Source organism: Scyliorhinus canicula, chromosome 12 (assembly GCF_902713615.1).
Source record: "Scyliorhinus canicula chromosome 12, sScyCan1.1, whole genome shotgun sequence".
NCBI lineage: Eukaryota > Metazoa > Chordata > Chondrichthyes > Carcharhiniformes > Scyliorhinidae > Scyliorhinus > Scyliorhinus canicula.
The window spans coordinates 155,738,871-155,756,911 of NC_052157.1; the positions used below are offsets into that span (position 1 = coordinate 155,738,871).

General features: G+C 46.0%; 1 protein-coding gene across 1 annotated transcript in view; it reads left to right on the forward strand.

Annotated features, from left to right (window-relative positions):
* trim37 (tripartite motif containing 37) overlaps positions 1 to 18,041 on the forward strand; it is a 100,765-nt gene that overhangs the window by 36,924 nt on the left and 45,800 nt on the right. The window contains 5 exon segments of the mRNA XM_038813119.1: positions 4,462 to 4,641; positions 11,937 to 11,985; positions 11,988 to 12,035; positions 12,037 to 12,054; positions 16,002 to 16,217. Coding sequence (XP_038669047.1) covers positions 4,462 to 4,641; positions 11,937 to 11,985; positions 11,988 to 12,035; positions 12,037 to 12,054; positions 16,002 to 16,217 — 511 coding nt within the window.

The window sequence follows — 18,041 nt, forward strand, 5'->3', positions numbered from 1 at the left end:
CCTCTTGTTCGTTGGCCACAAACAGGTCCGGAACATTTGCATGAATGGCTCCCATGTTCTGTGGAAGCCGTCGTCTGACCCTCGGATGGCGAATTTGATTTTCTCCATTTCAAGAGATTCCGAGAGGTCGGACAGCCAGTCTGCAGCTCTGGGTGGTGCTGCTGACTGCCAGCCAAACAGGATTCTACGGCGGGTGATCAGGGAGGCAAAGGCAAGGGCGTCCGCCCTCCTCCCCAGGAATAGATCTGGCTGGTCTGAAACCCTGAAGACCGCCACTATAGGGCATGGCTCCACCCTCAGCCCCACCACTTTGGACATAGCCTCGAAGAAGGCTGTCCAGTACTCCACAAGTCTGGGGCAAGACCAGAACATGTGGGCGTGGTTGGCTGGGCCTCTTTGGCACCGTTCACATCTGTCCTCCACCTCCGGGAAGAACCTACTCATACGGTTTCTTGTTAAGTGGGCTCTATGTACCACTTTTAGTTGCGTCAGGCTGAGCCTTGCTCACGTGGCGGTGGAGTTGACCCTATGCAGTGCTTCGCTCCAGAGTCCCCACCCTATCTCAATCCCCAGGTCATCCTCCCATTTCTTTCTTGTTGCGTCCAGTACGGTGTCGGCCCTTTCTACCAGTCGGTCATACATGTCGCTACAGTTCCCTTTATCTAGGATACTTGCGTCCAGTAGGTCTTCCAGTAGTGTCTGTCGTGGCGGTTGTGGGTACGTCCTTGTCTCCTTTCGTAAGAAGTTTTTGAGCTGCAGATACCGTAGCTCATTTCCCCTGGCTAGCCGAAATTTCTCCGTCAGTTCGTCCAGTGTTGCGATCCTGCCGTCCTTGTGTAGGTCCCTAACTGTCAGTGTCCCTCCGTCCTGCCTCCACCTTTTGAAAGTGGCGTCAATCAGTGCTGGTGTGAACCTATGGTTGTTGCAGATGGGAGCCTTGTCCGACATTTTGGTCAGGCCAAATTGCTGCCGCAGTTGGTTCCAGGATTGGAGGGTGGCTGTCACCACTGGGCTGCTGGAGTGTTTTTTGGGTGGGGATGGGAGTGCTGCCATAGCGAGGGCCCGGAGGGAGGTCCCCATGCAGGAGGCCTCCTCCGCGCGCACCCACTCGGCCTCCGGCTCCTGGATCCATCCCCTTACTCGCTCGGCTGTTGCCGCCCAGTGGTAGAATTGTAGGTTTGGGAGGGCTACCCCCCCCCCCCCCCCCCCCCCCCCCCTACGAATGCCATGAGTAGTTTGTCCAGCGCTTTGAAAAAGGCCTTGGGGATGTAGATCAGAATGGATCTAAACAGGAAGAGGAACCTGGGCAGTACGTTCATTTTGATCGTCTGGACTCTCCCTGCGAGGGAGAGTGGGAGTGTGTTCATGTACTGGGAAGATCTCGCTTTTGCTCATGGTGAGTTTGTAGCCCGAGAATGCTCCAAACTCTTTCAGGAGCGCAATGATTCCATCCATGCTGCTCTGTGGGTCCGAGATGTAGAGGAGCAGGTCATCTGCATAGAGTGAGACTCTGTGCTCTCTGCCTCCCCTTCGGATCCCCCTCCAATTGTTGCTGCCCTGAGCGCGATTGCTAGCGCGAACAGCAGCAGGGACCGTGGGCATCCTTGTCTTGTGCCCCTGTGCAGCTGGAACTTGGTATTGTTGGTCTGTACGCTCGCCATGGGAGCGTTGTATAGGAGGTTTACCCAAGAGGTGAACCCTGTTCCAAGCCCGAACCACTCCAGTACCTCTCAGGTATTTCCATTCGACTCTGTCGAAGGCCTTTTCTGCGTCCAGGGAGACGATCACCTCTTGTGTTCTCTCCCCAGAGGGGGTCATTATCACGTTCAGCAGGCGCCTGATGTTCGAGGTAAGCTGTCTATCTTTGACGAAGCCCGTCTGGTCCTCTGCGACCACTTTGGGTACACAGTCTTCTAGCCTTTTGGCCAGTATTTTGGCGTTTGCGTTCAGCAGAGAGATGGGTCTGTATGACCCACATTCCGTTGGGTCTTTGTCTTTCTTAGGTATCAGCGAGATTGAGGCCTGTGCTAACGTGGGTGGCAGTGTGCCCCTAGCTAGCGAGTCTGTGAACATCTCCCGCAGGTACGGGGCCAGCGCTGTCGCAAATTATTTGTAGAAGTCCGCCGGGAATCCGTCCGGTCCTGGCGCCATCCCCGTCTGCATGGAGCTAATGCTGTCCATGATCTCGCCCAGTGCTAGTGGTGCTTCCAGGTCCCGTTTTCTGCCCTCTCCCACGACTGGTATGTCCAGTCCATCAAGGAACCGGTTCATCCCAGCCTTCCCCGTTGGGGGCTCTGAGGTGTACAGCTCTTGATAGAAGGCCTTGAAGGTTTTGTTAATCCTCTGGTTCTAGTTTCCAACGTGCCTCCGGTACCCCTGATCTGCGCAATTTCTCTGGTGGCTGCCTGCTTTCTCAGCTGGTGTGCCAACAGGCGGCTGGCTTTGTCTCTGTGTTCGTACAGGGTCCCGTGCGCCTGGCGGAGTTGGTGCACTGCTTTCCTGGTGGAGAGCAGGTCAAAGTTCCTTTGTAGCTCTTTCCTCTCCGCCAGGAGCTCTACGGTCGGGGCCTCGGAGTATTTACGGTCTACCTCCAGTATGGAGTCGACCAGCTTCTGCCTAGCCACCCTTTCCTCCCTATCTCTTTGCGCTTTGAAGGCAATGATTTCACTTTGTCCCCCTTGGCCTTCAACGTTTTATGCCCTTCAGCCAGCAATGCTATTTCCACCTCCGGGGAAACGATCCGCTCACTCTGGTCCGAGAGTGCCACTTCCACCCCTTGTATCAGTGCGTCTTGCTCCTTTACCTTCCAATCCGTCTTCTCCAAGGCTGCACGGATGGTGGGTTGAGCCCCTTTCGTTGCTTTATCAAGGTCCTTGAGGCTGCTGCTTTTGAATTTGTCTGCCAAGCAGCTTGCTAACATCTCAACTGTCCACGGAGAGGCCAAGATCACGGCAGGACCCTCCACCATTTTCTCCACCAATGAGGCTCGAGGGGCTTCTGAGTCCGACGGTTCTTTGCCTGTCTGCTGCCTTTATTATACTTGGGCATTACTTTTATGTGGGGGACCATATCTCATCAAATGACTCATTTCACCCCAACCACCACCCATAAACTTGGTGAAAAGGGACAAAAACAAAGTACCCTGACTGGAGCCACCACTTGTGTGACTGCACACCACATAGCTGCCACTGGCAGTAGGCATTCATTGAGACTGTCTACTTCTACCGCCATCACATCAACCACCTAGCCCCTGCCTTGTCTTTCTGATGAAATCCTCATTTGTGCCTTTGTCACCTCCAGACTTGACTTTTCCCCGGTTCTCTTGGCTAGCCTCCCACACTTTACTCTCCATAAACCTGAGGTAATCTAAAACTCTTGCCCATGCCCCAGCTTTCACCAAATACTCTTCATCTCTCTGCTTGCTGTAATACACTGAAATCCAGTTAACAATGCGATTGGTGTTCTTTCTCAGTTCTCAAATGTCCTGCCCCCTCCCGCCTCTCTGTTTGTGATCTCCTCCAGCCCTACAACCTTCTGAGATATTTGTGCTGCTCTAATTGCTCCACTGTTGATGGTTGTACCTTCGGATGTCTGGGTGTTAAAGCTCTGGTATACCCTCCCAGCATTACAGTCCTCCTTTTAAGACTCCCTCGTAGTCTACCTGTTTGACCCAGCTTTTGGTCATCTGCCTCTATATCCTTGTGTGGATCAGGCACATGTTTTACTTTATAATGACGCTGAAGCACCTTGAACACTTACATCAAAGGTACAATATAAATACAAGTTGTATTTTGAGGTCACCAAGCATGAGAGTTAAATATTTGGAAGAAGGAAAATGTGACATATTGTAGCTTACTGGTTTGCTCTTAGAATCGGTGAAGCCAATATAGTTTACCATAACCTCCAGTGACTAGGAGATTTAGTGTCCCTTTTATATGTAGCCCCTCATAAACAACTTTTAAAACATACTTGCATACAGTTTTCTCTGATCCTACATAGCATACAGGATATAATCGAATGACTGTAGTTGAAGCAGTTTTAAAAATTATTTCATGGAATGTGGGTGTTCTAGCTAGACCAAGATTTATTGCCCAGCCCTACTTGCCCTTGAGAAGGTGGTGATGCGCTGCCGCCTTGTACCGCAGCAGCCTGTGTGATGCAAGTACATCCACTGTGCTATTAGGGAACGAGTTCCAGTGCTTTGATCCACAAACACTGAAGGAGCGGTACCTGTAAGTCAATATGGTTAACACGCAGAAGTTTGTTTTCTGCTGTGAAAATGCTTGTAAAATTCTGAAGATGAGAATCTTTATCTAGATTTAATTTTATAAGTTAGCCAGGGATTAAGAAAATTATGTTCTTGAAATCCTCAAACTTCATGTTAAACATTTTGCAGCTTGATGGGAATAATTCTGTTATATATGAGCTTGTTGAATGCTCCCATGTTCTCCATATTTCTAGGTACGAGTATCGTGTGGAGATGGTTCATCAAGTCTCCAATGACCCAACTAAAAACATTATCCGGGAATTTGCCTCTGATTTTGAGGTTGGTGAATGCTGGGGTTACAATCGTTTCTTTCGATTAGATCTTCTTGCCAGTGAGGGCTACCTGAATATGCAGAGCGATACCTTGGTGCTCAGGTAATCATTACTTCCTTCACTCCGTCACTACATCCACCTTTTTATTGCAAATTGACGGGGGTTAATTTGTTCTGGAGGCTGGTTCGTGATGCAGAACGACTGGTCCAATTCCCGTACCGGCTGAGGTTATTCATGCAACCCAGGAGCACGCATCCCGGGGTAGGGGGACATTGGGGGGGGCACACACCGAGCCAGAGGCGGCACTATGTAAATAGGGGAAATTAAGGGAAGGACTAGACAAACCTTTCTGTACAACACAGTAAATAAACACGGCCAACAATGTTTATAACTGTTTATAAATTTTGAAAATGCCAATAAAAAGATTTTTTTTTTAAAAGGGAAAGCATCCTGAGGTCCTGGTTGACTATCTCAACTTTCATTACATTGCAAACTGAGCTGGTGAGAATATTACATTCTCGAGTAAATCCAACCTCTTGTCAGTGTTCATTTTGTGTGCCATCCCTGATCAAGGCAAAGGCTCTCAGACAGCAGCTTTCTCTGTCTCTGTCTCTGTCTCTCTCTTTCTCTCTCTCTCGCTCTCCTTTCTCTCGCTCTTCTTTCTCTCTTTCTCTTTTTCTTTCTTTCTCTCTCTCTCTCCTTCTCTCTCTCTCTCTCTCTCTCTCTCTCTCTCTCTCTCTCTCTCTCTCTCTCGCTCTTTTCTCTCCTCTTTTCTTCTCTTCTCTTTCTCGCTTCGTCCATTCTCTTTTTCTCTCTCTCTTTCTCCTCTCTCTCTCCTTTTTCCTCTCTCTCTCCTATTGTCTCTCTCTCTCTCTGTAGCAGAACAAACAGGAAATGTCAGCACGACTACAACAAATTTGTCAGCAGTATTGAAGAGAAAATGCTGGGTAACATTCTAGAATTTCTAGCATTTAAAAAAAAAAACAGCTCTGCCAATATTTGCATGATTTTCTCTTTTTAAATCGCAGTGTTTTCTCTTCCGCATTGCCCACATTTTCAGCTGAAGATGGCAGTATATACTTAGTTTAATTTTCCTGTTATCTTAAATTAATTTTAAAGTAGTTTCTTTTTACAGTAATCTGATTTGAGTAAAGGGAAAAATCCTGCTTTTAAACAAAAAAAATAAAAAAATTTAGGAGTACTCCAATTCATTTTGTCCCAATTAAGGGGCAATTTAGCGTGGCCAATCCACCTAACCTGCACATCTTCAGGTTGTGGGGGCGAAACCCATGCAAACATGTGGAGAATGCGCAAACTCCACAACGGACAGTGACCCAGAGATGGTGTTGAACCTGTGGACCTCGGGTGCTTGTAGACAGCAGTGCTAACTACTGTGCACCATGCTGCCCGGTCCTGCTTTCATGAATGAACGCTGACTGGAACTCCAGGCCTAACCATAATGTTGGTGCAAAAACTAATTGCAACCAGGAACATAGGACTTAAGGATAGAATAGGCCAAATGACCCGTTTGAACCTGTTCCACCACTCGGTACGATCACGGCTGATCCGATTGCGGTCTCAACTTCCCCCTTGCTGTCCCACCCGCGCCCCAAATCTGTCCTAATGCCAACCTTGAATAAATTCAATGACCCAGTTCTCCACTGCTCTCGGTGGAAGAGAATTTTACAGACCAATGACAATGAGAAGAGGAATCTTTTCTCCCTCCTTTTCCCACAAAAGGAAACATCTGCCCAGGATCTTTAACGTTTAATTAGTTCACCTCTCGTTCTTCTAAACTCCAATGCATATAGACTCAACCTACCTTCATCCCAGGTAAGAGTGGCGTGGACTTCTCTGAACATGTATATAGTTTGTTGGCTATGTGGTGAGCAGTCTTGGCCCTTTTGCCCAGTTTGTGGTTGATTTTCTTTTTTGGGGGAGATTGGGATCAATGCAATCCCCTCGTACTAGTAATGTCTGGTAAATTATAACACAAGCAGAAGTCGGCAAGGGATAGCCGCCCGACTCAAAAACGTTTCTCGAGCCTCATCAGGGAGGAACGTGGCAGAGGCTTCTGCTGTGTCGTTGGCCCTATCGGAGGTCGACTAAGATGTTGGTCAGCTTCTTGACTAGCTAATTGAGGAAGCAACGCCAGGCAGTTGCTGTAGATCTGGAGTGGGCTTTGGCCCCATTGGGTGGGCCATGGTCAAGATGATCAGTGAACAAGGGGCGATGATATAGAAGGTAGAGGAGGCGCTGTCTATCCATGGTGATTGGATTGCCTGCTTGGAGGCAGAACTGTTGACTGAGAGTGTAGAGTGGAGAACCGCTCCAGATGCCAAAACTTGAATCGTTGGGCTCAGACTTCCTAATCTTCTGTTACTAGTGGGGTGAAAATATTCATAAGGTGGTTCAAGGATCCGGACTCTCTATGGGGCGTCTGAAGGATTTTTTTTGCATAGGGTTGAGTCTGTGGGTTTTGGTTACTGCATCACTCGCGTTTCCCCTGCTAGAATCTCTTCGAGCCTGGTGGTAATAACCAGTTGAGAATTTGGAATCAGTTTAGGCAGCACTTGAATTGGGTTCCATGTCAACTGCTGGCTCCAATCTACAGGAACCATAGGTTTGTGCAGTCTGGCTTAGATTCATCGTGTAGGGCATGGGCGAGGGAGGGGTTGGAGAGGTTTAGGGTCATGTTTCTGAAGGGTAGGTTTGCTGGCCTAAATGAGTTGCTGGAGAGGTTCCAGTTCCTGAGAGGGAATGTATTCAGACATTTTCAGGTGTGTGGTTTTTTTTGTACAAGGAACTTCCTTCATTTTCCCCATCTCCTTCGCTTATGGACAGGGTAACCACTGTGCCACCATGCTGCTCCCTCTAGCTGTTTATCTGTAACCGAAACAAAGTTGAAAATGCAGTAGTTATAACAGAATAACAGCCAGCTAATCTATTACTCTTCTTTCTTTTTACCCTCCCTTACTGTCTCACCCTCTACCCAAACAGACACACAGAAATGAGGGGGGGATGGAAATAATAAGGGGATTAACGTAAAATGAAAGATGAGTGTTCTTGCTTCCGATGTCATTGCAGCAAGCTGTCCTTTAGGATGCTTATGGATCAAAGCCACCAGTATAGTGTTAGAGATTATCCTCTGACCGCTGCATTCAGTCATTACTCCCAGAAAACCGGATTTCCTCTGGAGAGCCACTTTAACTTTTTATTATGTGTTTTAAACATCTGAACACTGCTTGTGGCTGGACTGGATTTCCTTGCAGTTCAGCCAGGCTGTCCAGAGAGAGCATATTTTAACCTCTGATCTTTAGAAACAATCCATTAGACGGCACCTGGTGGAATTTCAATTCCTTTGATAAATCTGAAATGAAAAAGCTGGTTTTGGTAATAGTAACCATGAAACAACTGACAATTGTCATAAAAAACCATCTGGTTCACTAATGCCTTTTAGGGAAGGAAGTCTGTCGTCCAGGTGCACAGTCATGTGGCCGAGCAATCAACTGCTACAAGGCCTACATAAAGGAAACCAGACGGACCACTTGACATTGACCTAGGCACCAGAAATGGCAATGGCAAACCCAGCCCTGTCGATCCTGCAAAGTGTCATGTGAGAGTACCTTTTAAGAAATGAGTGTTTATCAGTGATGTCAGAGTGTGGGTGGAGCTGGGCTGTCTGTCAGCTTTTTACTTTTGTTTTAGGCTGTTTGCTGCAGGGTGTGTTATAGTTTCGTTTTCAGAGCTGGATAGCTGCAGTCACAGCCAGAAGGGGTATTAGTCTCTCTCTTTGTAATCTAAAAACTGTAAACCGATCCTTTGGTAATTTAAAACTAATAAATATTCTCAGTAGTGACGTTAACCTGATGTGCTTCTGTTAAAAGTTTTTTTTAAAAAGTCTTATGGAGGTTAAGAGGACAGCTTAAGGATTATTTAGTGTCGGAGTCTTTGGGGGGTTGTATTTGAATTAATGGTTGCTAAGATGTTCACTATGTTTTTAAAAAGGTTACTTGAGTTCATAGAATAAACATTCTTTTGCTTTAAAAAATACTTTTCCATTTCTGCTCCACCACACCTGTAGAGTGGGCCGTGTGCTCCCCATACCACAGTCTATTAAAAGTTGTGGGTCAGGTGAACTCCATGATACACTTTTGGGTTCTCTAAACCCTGGCCCATAACAAAAGTCCTTCTTACTAAAATCTGGGGGTTTGTGTCAAAATCAGTAGGGTTGTCTCACAGAATATTCAAGCAGTAACCTGACATTGTCACCCAAGGTATGACTCGGTGAGTATGACTATGTACCAGACACTGTCATCACCATCCCTGGGTATGTCCTGTCCCAGTGACAGGACAGACTGGCCAGAGGTGGCGGCACAGTCAGGAAGGAATTGCCCTGGAAGTTCTCAACATCAACTCTGGACCCCATGAAGTCTCATGTGGGAATCAACAAGAGAAAAAACCTATTTAACCTCCTCCTCACCAACCTACTTGTTGCAGATGCATCTGCCCATGACAGTATTGGTAGGAGTGACCACTGCACAGAGCTTATGGAGCTGAAGACCCAGCTTCACAATGAAGATCCCCTCCATTGTGTTCTGTGGCACTAACACCTAGTTAAATGGGACAGATTTTGAATAGATTTAGCAACTCTAGACTGGGCACCCATGATGTGTTGTGGGTATCAGTGACAGAGTTTTATACAACCGCAACCTGTAAACTCGTGGCCCAGCAGACCCCCTCTCCACCATTAACATCAAGCTTCTGGGGGGGGAGGGGGTCATCCTGGTTCAATGAAGGACGGCATACCAGGAGCAGCACCATAGCTAAAAATGAGATGTCAACATGGTGAAGATACAGCAACGTACTAGCATGCCAAACAACAAAAATGGGATGTAAAGATGTGGAGATGCCGGAGTTAAAGTCCAACAGTTTTGTTGGAATCACTATCTTTTGGAGCGTTACTCCTTCAGGACTCGCCTGATGAAGGAGCAATGCTCTGAAAGCTAGTGATTCCAAACAAAGCTGTAGGATGTAATGGACAGAGCCAAGAGATCCAACATCCAATGGATTAGATGTAAACCCTGTAGTCCTACCAATTATTGTGTGAGTGGTGGTAGACAATTAAACTATTAACTGGAGGAGGCGACTCCATAAATATCCCCTATTCTTATTGATGAGGCAGCCCAGCACATCAGTGCAAAAGGACTGGGTTGAATGATTTGCAACAATCGTCAGCCCAAAGTGCCGAATGGATGATCCATCTCTGCCTCCTCCACTGGTGCCAGCACCACAGATGCTAGTCGTCGCCATATCGATTCACCCTACATGATGTCCAGAAATGGCCTGAAAGTACTGGATACTGCAGCGGTTATAGGCCTTGACAAATACTGATGACATGCTCCAGACCTAGCTGCGAGCGTAGCCAAACTGTTCTAGCACAGCTTTCCCACATTGTCGGGAAGATGCCAGTGTAAGGTGTCCAGGCATTTTCTATGCACAAAAAGGTAGGACGAGTCCAACCCAACCAACTTTTGCTCCATCCATCTACTCTTGATCTTCAACCAAAGTGATGGAAGGAGTCATCAAGGGCACTATCAAGCATTGCTTAAATACAATCTGCTCACTGACGCTCAAATTTGGGTCCTGCCAGGGTCATCGAGCTCCTGAACTCGTTGCAGCCTTGGTCAAACATGGACAAAAGAAGTTAAACTTGAGGGGAGGTGGGAATGACTGCCTTTTGACATCAAACAGCATTTGACCAAGTGTGGCATCAATCAACCCTAGCAAAACTAAGTCAGTGGGAATCCGGAGGAAAGCTCTACACTGGTTAGAGTCATACTTGGCACAAAGAAAAGTGGTTGTGTTTGTTGGAGGTCAGTCGCTGCAGGAGTTCCTTAGGATATTATCATGGGCCCAGCTTGTTTCATCAAAGACTTGCCCCCATCATAAGGCCAGAATTGGTGATGTTCACTGATGCACGCTGATGCAATATACAGCACCATTTGTGACTTCTTGATCCTGGAGCAGTCCGTACCAAGCATGACCTGGACAGCATTCAGGCGTGGGCCATATGTGGCAAGTACATTTGTGCCACGCAATGCCCATCCCCAAGAGAAAATTCAACCAACTCCCCTTGAAGTTCAATGGCATTACCGTCACTGAATCCCCCACCATCTGCATCCTGGAGCTTATCTTTGATAGGAAACTGAAGTGGGCTAACCATATAAATGCTGTGGCTACAAGAGCAAGTAAGTGGCTGGGAATTCTGTGGCGAGTAACTCATCACCTGACTCACCAAAGCCTGTCCACCATCTACAAGACACAAGTCAGGATGCGATGGAATACACTCCATTTTCCTGGATGAGTGCAGCTCCGACAACACCATCCGGGACTTAGCAGCCTGCTTGGGGATTTTACACCACCTCCATCCACCACCTCCATCCACCCCCTCCGTCGACAGTGGCAGCAGTGTGCACTACCACCTAGACCTCTACCACCTAGAAGGACAAGGGCAGAAGGTACATGGGGAACCCCACTACCCGAAGATTTCCCTCCAAGTCACTCCCCATCCTGACTTGGAAATATATTCCGTTCCTTCACTGTCACTGGGTTAAAATGCTGAAACTCCCTAACCGCAATGTGGGTGTGCCTACACCACAAGAACTGCAGCGGTTCATGAAGGCAGCTCACCACCTCGAGGGCAATTAGGGAAAGACTGTGAAAATGCAGATCTCGCCAGCGAAGCCCACGTCCCATAAAATAATTTTAAATATTCGATTAACTGGTTAATCTGATTGATCCCCTGTGGTCCTTTGTGCAGATGATGTAGGCAAAAGACAACATTTGATTGACTGTAAATCATTTTTTCCCGTACCAGCCTCCCGGACAGGTGCCGGAATGTTGGCGACTAGGGGCTTTTCACAGTAACTTAATTGAAGCCTACTCGTGACCATAAGCGATTTTTATTTTTCATTTCCTTTTGGAACATCCCAAGAATGTAAATAGTGCCATATAACTGCAGTTTTTTTCTTTCGTATGCTTTTTATTCTTGTAAGATGTATCTTATTGGATGATTTACTCTGATTAAAATGTCCCGCACGTGTCACTGAATCTTTGAAGTGGCTCAAAAATTTACAGCAAGTTCCCATTAGTCTGGCTTCTAACCTCGACTAATTTTGGGCTATTCCTGAATAATTGTCTCCATTTTCATTAGTTTCACGAGGACTGCATGGTCAGTTTGTATTATGTTGATGTTGAGCTTTGTATTGTCTTTGATTTAGATTTCTCTAAATATATATGATCTTATTGATTGATATTTTGTCCAACTAGGCCCATCTATTTTCAAAATGCTCGACTCTACATGTCCGTCTTTCTGTCCATCTCAATGGCTGCAGGTATCAGGTTCGTGCTCCTACATTCTTCCAGAAGTGGCCGTGACCAAACCTTGGTACATCAGCCAGCTTGAGGTGGCTCAGACAGGTTACATTCAGCAAGGTCAACAATCTCAAAGAGGTCGGTGTCTGTAATCTTTCTTCATACTTCAGCCAAATAGGAATTTAAATAGTTCAGATTGACATTTTGATAATATCAAATCTCTGACTCACTTCTCCCCTGAATATAGTGTGGTCTTCCTGAGTTAGCTGCTTTCTCAGTCCTCTGAAGGATTCAAATAATAGCCAGCCTGAGTCATTGGTTGCAGCACAGATATCTAACTACCTTTGTGTTACTGTCAGGATGGTCTCGTACATGTTCTCTTCTGTGCTTTGTTTCTTTTGACATTGTAGCAATTGTTTGTAAGAAAAGAATTTCCTATAATCGCCTGACTGAAGAAAAAATGAGTTCAAATGTGTTTTTGAGGATGGTTAAATGGCGCTTTTGTTGTTTTTAATGTGTTTTGCTTGTATTTCAATTTCATTTGGCATTTTACACCAGCTGTGTTTTTCCCAACCTGGAGGAAATAAAGCTGTTAATCAATTTTTTTTGTACAGAAACTGGGCCATTTTTTACTGTAGGAAGGAATCTAATGGTATTGCCGTTAGTTAGATTTGCCCTTGTAATCTTGGATTTTAACAATATTTTGGGACCTTGGACGGGGCAGAAATTAAGTTAAATTAGGTATTATTATGACACCCAGGTCTAGGGCGTGGTCAATTTCAACACCTTTGACCCGGAGGCAAATGCAATTGAATTCTTAGGAAAATACCCTAAGTTGCTGCAGACAGTAAAAATGATGGTGCTGCCCAAGGTTTCTGTTCATATTTTAGAACCTTCCAATCTTTGTCCCAAAGGCGTTCTTTAAAAAAGGTCATACACTGATTTCTGGGTATGTATGACGGGGGCCACTCTGCAGGTCAGAAGGCTTTTCTGGAGCTGGGGCAAGGAGCTGGCTGTTGCCGAATATAATGGGTGGCGAACATGGTCATGTTATGACATGGTTAGTGTTGGGGGGGGGGGGGGGGGGGGAAGAAAGAGGCCATGGGGGGGGTGGGATGAGAAAGAGGCATGGGGCGTGCTTCTTGCAGAGGGTACGGGCTCGAGGGCATTGTTAGTAGAGCTCTGCCGTTCTCACCGGCCAGGCACTCCGTGGCGCCCAGTGGTTGATGTGTCGGCTTTGAGGGTGTGGAGGCAGCATTTGGCATTGGAGGGGTGCCTTGGTGTGGCACCGATTTGTAACAACCATAGTTTTTGCACTTGTGGAAGGGGGGGGGGCGGGGGGGGGGGAGGCTGGATGCAAGGTTTCGGGGGTGGCTGCAGGCAGGGATCGAGAGATTCAGAGACCTGTTTATAGGGGGCAGTTTTGCAAAGTGGAGGACCTGGAGGAAAAGTACCAGGTTGCCCAGGAGGAAAGGTTTCAGGGTACCCGGTCCAGGATTTCGTGAGGAGGGAGTTGCCATCTTTTCCTGAGCTGCTGTCCCGGGGTTGCATGGTTAAGGTACTGTCCAGGAGGAGAGAGGGGAGAGGAAGGTGTCTAGGGTCTACACGGCTGATGGATTAGGAGGGGCCCCATTGGGGGATATAAAGCGGAGGTGGAGGCCGGGAGGTGGACTGAGGCCCTGCGGAGGATGAATGCATCCTCGTCTTGTGCGGGACTAAGCCTCATTCAGTTTGTCATTCATAGAGCACATATGATGATAGGACAGTTGAGTAGATTTTTTTGAGGGGTAGAGGATAGGTGTGGGGGGTGCGCTGGGAATCACCTCATGTTCTGGGCCGAAGCTAAAGGGGTTCTGGCAAGGTGCTGGGGGTGAAGGTGGCCCCGAGTCCAGAGGTAGTGATATTCGGGATGTCGGAACGACCGGGTGTTCAGGGGGTGAGAGGGGCCGATGTTTTGGCCTTTGCCTCCCTGAAAGCCCGGAGATGGATCTTGCAGGGATGGAGGGACTCGGAGCCGCCGAAAGCAGTGATATTGGGTGAGTGACCTGGTGGAATTCCTAGACTGGAGAAGGTCAAGTTCACCCTGAAGAGGTCTGTTGAGGGGTTTGCTCGGAGGAGGAAGCCATTCATCAATTCTTTGATTTGAGGGGTTGGGTAAGTGGGTGTAAAATGGGGAAAGGGGGGCGGGAGTGTTGGTTTTGTTGATAATGTTTGTAAGGATCTTTCTTGTGCTCTGGTTTGTTTTATGAATATGCCTGAATAAAATGTACTTTTTTAAAAAGAAAAATACCTAAGCCCTTTGCCTGCCGATAATTGCAGTCACCTGGGTTATAAATTTAAACACAATTGCTTTTTTATGAATAATTATAATCAAATATAATTGGTTAACTATTACCTAATTCATAATCCCCCACTTGCTCCGCACGCACACAGGAGAAAAGAGGGGTGAAATATATGTAAAGGATAATGAGCCATTGTTTCAGATGGTTGTCTTTAAGCACACTTCCTTCAAAACCAGACTTTCGGGTCGAGTTCTCTGTTTTCCAGTCAATAATAGTTTTTATTGTAGGTTCACTCTGGTCTCTGCAGTTTCAGAAATACAGCGGCTATCCAGCTTTTCTGGAGAAGACACGAGAGAGAGAGCAGGTCCTTGTGTCTGAGTGTCCAGGTCTCCAACTCTGCTTTCCTTGAGTCTGTGGAAATCATCCCACTCTAGCAGGATCCAATCACCATCTACTGCAAGGCAGAATACGGCCTTTTGGACAATTCATTGACCACCAGCCAACCAATCGTACTGAGTCCCACCCCATCTCTTGGGTGCCACAGAGTCTGAGCTCTGATACTCGAAAACTAGCACCCTGTACTATGTTGCAACTTTATGAATTCCTCATTCTCTCTGCTGCTTGACTTTTAAAGATACATGTCCGCTGAGCTTCCATGGTTCAAAATGATAACAGCAAAAATAAAGGGGGAAATAAGGGAATTATTGGGAAGGACCCTTGCAGTATAGAAGGGAAAGTTTGAATTAAGAGTGTGAAGAAAAGAGCTAAGGAAAAGTACCATTATTTTCTGAATATCGTAGCCCCTCAATCTGGAATTTAGGGTGTGCATTATATCTGACAACCAATCAAAATGGGTTTTTGTTGCTTGAGCTGTGGATACTGAGCATTTATTCTACCTCCAGGTGTCTCCTCTTGCCTTGTGACTGTAGCTTGTCTTTTTCCCAAGTCCAACATCATTGCATTCCTATGTTGCAGCTCTGCCATGGTTGAAGTCTTGAAATGATTATTAAACTCCAACCATTTTATGCATGAAGCCTTTTCTGATAAGTCACGTTCCTGATACTGGATAAAGGAGGCCAATGTCACTATGCTCTCTCAGTCAGACTATGCGCCTGTTTTCTGTTGCAAGTAACTCTCAAATAAAAAATAATCCCTTTTTTAAAAAAAAAATGGCACATTGGATAAATGTTTAGCATTTTAAAAATGCCAATGCTGAACAATTTCGGTCTTTACTACTGCTAGAGCCTGAGAGAATCTGTGCTAAAAGAACTCATCACCAAATGTCTGTGTCTTTTCTCGGCAGTAGAAGACAGAAATCGCGTCAATACAAATTCATATAATTTAGCTTTAAGCAAACTATTTCCTTCATATCATTAATCCTATTTGATTGGGAATTAAAGATCCACAAGTAGGAGACTCTGTTCATCTGTTTTAATAGAATCAATAAAACACTTGAATTACTAGAATCCAGGTGTTGCTTCAAAATCTAATCCCCATGCTTATTGGAGATTAAACAAATGGCTTTTTATTGTATTATGGTTGACCTATATCCTCACAGGATATCAATGAGAAATGACATGGCCTCTTTAGCTTGGTTACAATTCATGCTTTGTAATGTTTCTTGTAGTATTCTGTAAACATGACGTTTTCTGTAAAATAAGCATGTTAACCATATTTGAGGGAAAACTAATACCAAGATGACATTTGTGCATGGACTGCACCTGTTAATTCAGTCTTGTTTTAAAAATTTGCCTTTTAAAAACCGCTTCCATTTGTTTCTTCTTTCTGTCCCATACTCTACAGAGATTGGCCATTGAGCTATCGCGTAACAGGGCATCACACAACTTGTCGCCACCTGATACACACTTGAGCCCACAAAACAGTGATTGCTCAGACATGAGGATGAAAAAGCTTGTCCGTAATGAGGATCTGCCAGCAGAGGGAGCATGTTCGGTATTGGCTATTAGCCTGGTCAAAGAGGAGGACGAAGAGGACAAGACTGTGCAAGATGACTCTAATGTAATTGGTTTAGTTACAGATACAGACTTGCTTTAGTTTTTAATTTGTTTCAAAACCCCCTTTTTCTTTTTTTTTTGTAGCACTTCCAAAGTATTTTTTGTAAAACTTCAAACAGAATTTCAGGAAAGTGTACCAGTGACCCCTAAATCCTAGCTTCCAGAAAAATCAATATGGCCTGGCTTGGTTATCTGTGCTGCAAAATTGAATAGCTTGCTGATCCCACATCTCTGCACTGTTCAGGACCTTGACATATGGCCCATGAATTTCCCTACATCCTCTTTCACATTATAATGAGGATACAATAAACGTTGTTTGTAAAAGACCAAAAAAAAAAACACATGGAAGAGGCACCTCCTTTTCAGCAGTCCCTCTGATTGAGGGTTTGCTTCCGCACTGATTCAATAGGTTCTGAGATGCCAGATATGTCCAATGTGCATTTACAACAGATGGTGAGGTGTTTGGAGATTTTTGTTCTGATGTTTTGACTTTGTCTCTGCATACTCTGCATAAAGCCTTAATGATGGATTGTGTGCCTTCCCAAAAGGACCATCTCCATTTTGGTCAATCACAAGCCAGGGGCTCCCGTGAGTGAGCAGGGAAGATGCTCCAAGGGCATCTGTAAAGCACTTCCACTATCCTCCTGGGAGCCTCCAAGTTCTGAGTAGAATAGTTAGTTTAGATAGTATCATATCATGGATGAGCAACAAATGCAAAAACATTTGAAGTACCAAATTCATTTTTTCCAATTGAAGGGCAATTTAGTGTGGCCAATCCACCTACTCTGCGTGGCCAATCCACCTACCCTGCACAGCTTTGGGTTTGTGGGGATAAGACCCACGCAGACATGGCGAGAATGTGCAAACTCCACACGGGCAGGGATCGAACCCGGGTCCTTGACGCTGTGATGCAGCAGTGCTAATCACTCTGCCACCGTGCCTCTTGCCGGTTTTGCATGATTGTCTCAATAGTGGGCATGCTGGCTTGGGAGAGGAAAGTGCTGTTGGACTGATTTTCCTGCCACTAGATTTGGAGAATCTTGTGAAGGACAGTACTGGTGATACTTCCCCCATGCTTTGAGATGTCTGCTATAGGTTGTCTGAACCTCCATTGAAGAGTGTGGGGATCACTGTACCTTGGTAAGCCATGACCTTTAGCCTTGGGTTTGAGAGTCTAGTTTCATACACTTTCCCAGTTGGGTTGAAGGCTGAGCTGGCACATTGAAGACAATGGTGAATTTTGTTATCTGTCTGTCTTTTGTTAAGAAAAGATTCCCAGATATGGAAAATGATCCAACATTTTCAAGGATCTTGCCATATCGTGCCAATGATCGTAATGATTGGGGAACGTGGTGTGCTGTTTGAAGAGAACCTTAGTTCTCTGGGTGTTTAGTGAAAGGACCATTTCTTGCATGCTTCTGGGATATGCTGAGAAACACAAGAACTAGGAGCAGGAGTGGGCCATTTGGCCCCTCGAGCCTGCTCCACCATTCAAATAAGGTCATGGCTGATCTTTTTGTGGACCCTGCTCCACTTACCCACCTGCTGACCATAACCCTTTATTCCTTTAACTGTTCAAAAATCTATCCATCTTTGCCTTCAAGAACATTCAGGGAGGTAGCCTCAACTGCTTCACCGGGCAGGGAATTCCACAGATTCAGAACCCTTTGGGTGAAGAAGTTCCTCCTCAACTCAGTCCTAAATCTGCTATGCCCCCTAGTTTCAGTTTCACCCGCCAGTGGAAACAACATCCCTATTTCTATCTTATCTATTCCCTTCAATAATTTTATATGTTTCTACACGATCCCCCCTCATTCTTCTTAATTCC